Genomic DNA, 7500 nt, shown 5'->3' on the forward strand with positions numbered 1-7500 from the left:
AATTCATCTCTCGGTGCAATGCCCGCAGAAAAAAAAACGAACGCAGGTGAACGTGTACGGTGTACGGCCATTTTCGAACATCAAATCTCTGAAAAGTTTCGTCAAATGGAACTTGAAGTAACGTTATTTAAACGAATAATAAAATTCATTAAGAAACGTTTGACCGTTTCTTTGCATGGCGAATAGAGAAAAAAAAAAGAAAAAGAAAAAGAAAGAAATAAAGAAAGAAAGAAAAAATGTCTTCATTTTTCTCAGCGCACCGTACACGATCTTACACGGCGTTGCCTACCAAGAAAAAAAAAAGGTATCTAGTGGTATAAACCTCTCGACTAACACAGACAAAAAATGAAAACTTTTCGATCGTGATGAGATATTATTATAATATATGTGGATGTGTGAAAAGAGCAGAAGTGGTGCAACGATTGTTGTATTAATTGGTTGACGTACCACTGCTGGTACCTGGCCAGGCACTAATGGTTGACCAGGCGTTAGGCCCATTTGTTGCATCAGCGCGTTCTTCAGGGCTAAGTGATTCCGTCCGTTTATCAAAAGCTGGTCCTTAAGGTGTTGAGGAGGATGGAAGTATTTGCAGGGTGGCTTTTCCCGATTACATCGGCCCTGAAACAAACGAAGGAAAAAACTATAAAGATTGTACGAAAATATCTATATTCAAAAAGTAATATTTTAACGATAATAGAAAACTTCGTCGACTTAATAGGGACGAAGTTTTCTTTCTTCTTTTTCTTTTCTCTCTTTCTTTTTTTTTTTCTCATTCAATTACGACTCAAGTCAAGTTAAAGTATGTAATATCATAAATTCGCGCAATTTTGTAAATGCTGAACAAGGCGTACGTCCTCCTCCCTCTCCTATACTCGCAATATCTCTTTCGCGTAATTCTACGCTCTACTTGTTCCCACTGCAATACGAAAAATACCATAGTCCATGAAATACATAGTTTCTGCGAAAACGCTGCCGGAAGAAATACTCTCGGCGTGGTAACGTCTGTGTCTGAAATTTATCGTAGTCAGCTGTTTCTACTAAAGTAAGTAAGTAGTAGTAGCGTAGTAGTAGTACAAGTAGCAGTAGTAGTAGTAGTGATAGTAAGAGGACGGGTACCCGCACATCCATCGGTATTTTCGTAAGATAAATGTATCTGTTTTTAAAATTAATTAAATCCGATGTCACTCGGCAAAGGCTAGGGTCAAAGGAAATGTCAACTTCTTAGTTTAATCTGTTCGTCTCGCGTTACGAGGACTTGACTACTCGTTTTCAACCATACAGATCCAATTTCATACGGACGGTTCTATCGAAAATCCCTTTATACGATGAACTTGTTAACGTCCTGTTCTCACCCCTCTTCTTCTGTGCATTCTCCCAACTCCACCCTATTCCCCACCCGTTTCACTTATTTCATCGTTTGCCTTTTACAAATTCCTAGTTCCTTAACGAGCCATCTTTCGTGACTACCCCTTCTGTACGGCTTCTTTATAGAACGAAGGAAAGTTAAGGAACGATGAAACTAACGATCTTATCAGAACTTTCCAACTATTTTTGTTTCGTGATACAAATGGGTACATAAGGAAGATATTCGAACGGGAAGAGAAAAGAATAAAAATGAAAAAGAAAAAAAGGAAAAGAACAGAAAATAGCCAATACGTGTAATCGATGAAACGATAAAAACGATAGAGAGATAGGTACGCATTTACTTCCTTCACGATCTACCATTAAATCTAACACGATATAATCGTGAAAAATTCGAACGAACGTTGTAAAAGGAAAAAAGAAGAAGAAAAAGAAGAAAGAAAGAAAAAACGAAAAGAGACTCGCGAATAATTCGCAAGAATGAAGTAATAAAGCAATGACAGATATATACGTAATACATTCGTACATTATTATTCTTAAATTAAAAACGCACGTTTATAGAACAATCATGTAACAAATTATAATACCATCATGTAACGATACAAAAGAGAAATAAGATAGCAAGATCATAAAAAGAGCAATAACTCTTAATCGGATAATTTATAAAGGTACGAAGACGATAGGAACATATTGGGGAAAGTACGATTAAGACTACTACTTCAATTAAGAAGACTTTCCTTGGGGGTTGTTAGAACGGTGGTAGAAGCACGAGGATGAAGATAGGTAAGGGGGTTGGAGGAGTGTACGAGAGAGTCTCTCCTCTTTGAAATATTCTCATATGTAAGTAAGGTAGTAAGCGTGCATACATTTTCCCCTTATTTGAAATTTATCCGTAATGGATAGATCTTCTAAGATACGAGTGGATGGTTAACGAAACCAATATTCACGAACGAGTTTTACTTTCGCATAGTTACCTTCTTGCTCTTCCTTTTCACTCAGTTTCAAAAAGATTTTTAAATTATGTTCTTCTTCTCTATTTTTTCTTTTTTCTTTTCTTTCTTTCTTTCTTTCTTTTTTTTTTTTTTTAATATCAATTTTAACTTTTACATACGAAATGAACACCCTCTCTCTCTCTTTCTCTCTCTCTCTCTCTTTTTCTAAATAAAAAAGGAAACAGACATTTAGAGAGATAAAGAGAGAAAGAGAGAGAGAAAGAGAGAAGAAAGAATTTCTTTCAAACTAGAGAAAGTGCGAGTTACGGCGAAACGATTTGAGTACTTACTTATTTGCTTGATAATACGTAGAAACGAACTAAACGAAGGTACGAACAGACGAACGTTTTCGCAGAAGAACAAAACAAACGTAATGTTTACGTTTACCGGTTTAGAGTAATATCATCGTTGTAGTAAAAGCGCGAGTAAGCGTGAAGGCAAGTTGTTACGGCATTGTTATCGTACACAAGTACCGTCCCCTCATTTCGAATTTATCCATAAACGAAACATACTCCAGCAGAAGTGGCTCATAATATAGCTAGTGCGCAAAGGATCTTACTCCTCTCTCTCTCTCTCTCTCTCTCTATTTCTCTATCTCTCTCTCTCATACGTAAGTTTGCTCGTTCGTTCGTTCGTTCGTTCGTTCGTTCGTTCGTTCGCTCGCACGCTCGTTCATAACTCGGGCGTCGGAGCGAAGTGTAACAGGGTTTAAGGGTGAGTTGCGGGTGCTGTTGCCGTTGCTGCCTAGACTGCTGCAAGGTCGGAATACGGAAGTGGTACGAAAAGGGGAGAAGCAAGGAGTAACCTAGGGAGCATGAAAAGGAAGAAGGCGGCGATGGTGGTGGTGGTGGTGGTGGTGATGGTGGTGATGGTGATGATGGAAGAAGGAGGAGTAGAAGTGGGAAGAGAAGAAGGAGGTGGAAGTGGAGGAGGAGGAAGAAGGTCGGTGGGTGTCGTGGTGGTACTAATTAGACCTTAACAATATTAGTTCAGGTAAGATGTCTATATAGAGGATGGGAAGTCAACCACACTAGTGGTACCAACATCAGCAACCCCCTGAAGCGCGTTCGTGCTTTCTTACGAAAATCCAGTGGCTTTTGATAATAACAGCTTGCGAACGTAAACTCTGATGGTAGTGTAAAGAAAAGACAGAGAGAGAGAGAGAGAGAGAGAGAGGGTTGGGGATATGGGAAAAGTACTCAAATATCGCTTAATTAAGTATATTCGAGAGTTTCCAGAAATAATGTCTAGTAACCATGAGAAAGTTTCGAGGTATCGAGAAGAGTTGATCTCTCCTCATTCTCTCTCTCTCTCTCTCTCTCTCTCTTTGTCTTTGTCTCTGTCTCTTTCTCTCTTTCTCTTCGTTTCTACATCGATGTTGACGTGAACATAGTGCTTCTATGTTGCTTAATCTCTATCTACCTCGATGCGGTTTGTTCTCGCTTAACTAATTGTAAAAGAGAGAAGAGAGAGAGGAAGAGAGAGAGGAAGAGAGAGAGGGAGAGAGATGACACGTGAAACGAGACAGCTTTTCCACGAACGCTAGGCGTTCGACGCATCCCAGGTTTTAGTGCTAATTAGGTGTCGATGTCGAGCGGATGAATTTACGTGAAAGCAGCCATATACATGTACCCAGCAGCAACGTTAACATCTACGAACGTAACACACGTAATCCTGTTGCTTCAAGCCTCGAAACTTTGATCGATGACAAATCGAGGATCTCAAACGATAAGATCACCCGGAACGATCGATCATACGTCCCTATCGAGCTTGTCCGTCCCGTTTTCTTCTCGAAGAATCTCGAAAAATAATATATATTAGAAAATTCCATATATCGATCATCCGGGTCGCTTCGCAAATAGTTCGGATATTATCCGAGGAAGAATATATTATTATCCTCTTGTAAAACAAAAACGAAATTTAAAAAATGATATAAAAATTGAACCCGATCAAAAAAAAAAAAAAGAAAAAAGAAAAAGCAATGTTACGTCGACAGTTAAAACATACTGTTCTTTCTTTTTCCATCTTTCTCTGTCCCCTTCGAATTTCAACGTAAAGCCTTGACGCAACGAAAACGGAGAAAATCAAGCGTGATCGTCGTTAAGAAAATTTCAATGTACTCTCCTTGTCCGTTTGCGCTCGTTGATAAATTATTGGCACAAAACCGAACGACGGAGGTATGTCAAGGGCAAAAACACGTTTTCACTCTTTTTCTTTACTTCTTTTTGTTTCTTTCTTTGTTTCTTATTCCTTCTTCTTTTTTCTTTTTTTTTTTTTGTTTTCTTTTTTCCTTTCACGAAGAAGGAAGTCGAAGGAGGTACCTCCTTCGATCGTCATTGTTTTGGCTTTCCGAACGTTAAAAAGAAATTGGAAGGGTCTGAGACCGACTCAATTACGGGCGCTGAACGACGCGATAATTGGGATCAAGATTGATCGTCTTCCTTCCTCCGGGTCTGACCTTTCGCGAATAAAAAGAACTCGTCGTTGCTGACTGACTCAGCTTGGAATAAGACGAAAACTTGGGTTCGCACGCTCGAGGCTACAATGAACTTTACCTTGTCTTGAGTTATTGCCGGTTCTACGTAAGATAAAATGAGGAATTGAATAGATACTTACATACATACAAACGTATATACGTACGTACATACGTAGATAAACCATTTTGCAGTATACATAGATAGATAGATAAATAGATAGATAGATAGATAGATAGATGGATAGATAGATAGATAGATGAGACTTTTTACAGGAAAACCAATTTGTAACTACGTACGTACGTAAATGGAATGCTTGCTGGCACGTATCGTTATTATGTTTTCTTTCAAAGTTCAATATTAAAAGTCGTTTATGAAAAAAGTGTACAAATGTCGTCACGTTACAACCCAAACATAAATATTTCCGTCTGAAAGAAGGAACTTTATCTCAACGACGTACATACGTACGTACATATGTACGTACGTCCTCGAATCGTAATCAATATTTACGACGCAGTCTTAACGCTAAGAAGAAAAGGAAAAAGGAGGAAAGGAAAAAAACTAAGGATCGTAGTCGTGAAAAAGATTGTATCGTTTGCGACAATAAAACCCAAGGCGACAATAATTCATCGTTCTTTTCGTTTCTACTCGAAGATGAGAGAAAAAGAGAAAGAGAGAGAGAGAGAGAGAGAGAGAGAGAAAGAGAGATGGTAACATTTTGTAAAAACGATTCGAAGGAGAAAGAGAAAGACGAAGAGAAAGAGAAAGACGACGAAGAAGAAGAAGAAGAAGAAAGTAAAGAGGGGAATGGTGTGAAGGTGTTCACTTCATGGCGGCAGGAGGTCGATGTCGAGCAACCTTTTTCACCTCGATAAAGCCCTGTCGTCGAAGGTAGCCGACGAACACGATCCTTCAGACCCGAGCTAACTCCGCTTTATAACATCTCACCCATCTCTTTCTCGCACACACCTTCTTTCTCTCACTCACTCATTCTCTCTCTCTCTCTCTCTTTCTCGCGTGTGTATTAAAGCACACGACGAAAGCGTGGATGTCGGCTTTGGTGACGGTATAAGAGTGAAAGCAAGAGAGAAAGAAAGAAAAGGAGAGAGATAGAGATAGATAGATAGATAGATAGAGAGAGAAGATGGGGTGGTAAAGCACAACGAGCACACACATACATCGACACATTATATATATATATATATATATATATATATATATATATATATATATAGAGAGAGAGAGAGAGAGAGAGAGAGAGAAAGACGCGTGCATACGAACGTAGAGTCGTCGAGACGTTGCAAGCAAGGGCTGCAGGACGGCCGAGCAAGATTACTAGGATTTGCGCGTAGATTTGCATATCGATTTTCTCCTCTGTAGCACGATGGTGCGCTCGTACGTAGTGGGCGCCAAGCGGCACACGATTTCCCTTAATTTCGTCGTGGATAGAGGAGAGAGAGAGAGAGAGAGAAGAGGAGAAAGAGAGCTGCGGTATTAGCTTCGGTGTGGTGGTTCGCTCTAAGTCCCCCCACTCCAGAAACCTATATCCCACCCCACCTTCTGTACCCTACCCTATCAACTATTCGATCCCTTCTACTACCTACGAAGAAAAATATTATCCAAGAAGAAGAAATGGTGCTGGATGAAGAAGTGGAGAACGGGGATAAGGACGAGAAAGGAACGAGCGAAGAAAGGAGTTACGAGCGACGCCCTAATTTCCCTTTAATTTTCGCCCGAGAGTATCTCTCATTTCGTAGCACTTAACACTACCAAAGTTTATACATCCGTTCGATTCTTTTCGCACATACAGAAAGAGAAAGAAAGAGAGAGAGAGAGAGAGAGAGAGAAAGTAATTTAAGGAACGTCATTGAAGAGGCAAAATACTACGTGATTCTTGAACGAAGTCGATTTCGATACACACACACACACATACACACAGAGAAAGAGAGAGAGAGAGAGAGTAATTTAAGAAACGACATTGAGAGGACAAAATTCCACGTGATTCTTAAACGAATAACAAACACGAAGAAGATAAATATACAGAAACAGAGAGAGAGAGAGAGAGAGAGAGAGAAAGAGAGAGAGAAGATGCTTCGAAATATATTTACAAAGTATATATGTAAAAATCTATGATATCGACGTAGATAGCTCGTATCTATTATCGAGCTATATATTTAACTATCTATCTAACTATCTATCTAACTACCTATCTACTTTTCTTTCGCTTTCTCTTTCACGTTTCTTAGATATATCTTCGATGTATCACGAAACGAGCTTCCCAGCGGCAAAAATACGAGGATTCGATATACACGCTTGAGGAGGAAGGCGAGCTTACGCCGCATTGAATCCGACGTTAAAAGGGATTTATGCCGTACCAATGGAGTACAAAATTGCCGAGAGCGTGGCCCGATCGTCGCGCTTATCCCATCCCTCTCTCTTTCTCTCTCTCTTTCTCTCTCTCTCTCTCTCTCTCTCTCCTCTCTGTTTCTCTTTCTCGCACGCAGGTTGTTCACCATTCGCCATTCGACTCTTTGCAATTTGGTGGCTCGTTTCATTCTTTTAAACGCGCTCAACATACCGTATGTATCTCTACCGTGTGTTATTTTTTTTTTCTGTTTTTTATTTTCTCTTTCACGCATCGCTCTCACACGTATCGTTGAATCAATCGATCG

The 7500-nt window shown here is 39.6% G+C and overlaps 1 protein-coding gene across 22 annotated transcripts in view; it reads right to left on the reverse strand.

Annotated features, from left to right (window-relative positions):
* The window catches only part of LOC127063440 (mediator of RNA polymerase II transcription subunit 15-like), a 378635-nt gene that overhangs the window by 40539 nt on the left and 330596 nt on the right, over positions 1–7500 (reverse strand). For all 22 annotated transcript variants that reach the window (XM_050993320.1, XM_050993338.1, XM_050993249.1 and 19 more), the window contains one exon: positions 448–618. In XM_050993320.1, coding sequence (XP_050849277.1) covers positions 448–618 — 171 coding nt within the window. The remainder of the gene's footprint in view (positions 1–447; positions 619–7500) is intronic.

The sequence above is a fragment of the Vespula vulgaris genome, chromosome 1 (assembly GCF_905475345.1).
Source record: "Vespula vulgaris chromosome 1, iyVesVulg1.1, whole genome shotgun sequence".
NCBI lineage: Eukaryota > Metazoa > Arthropoda > Insecta > Hymenoptera > Vespidae > Vespula > Vespula vulgaris.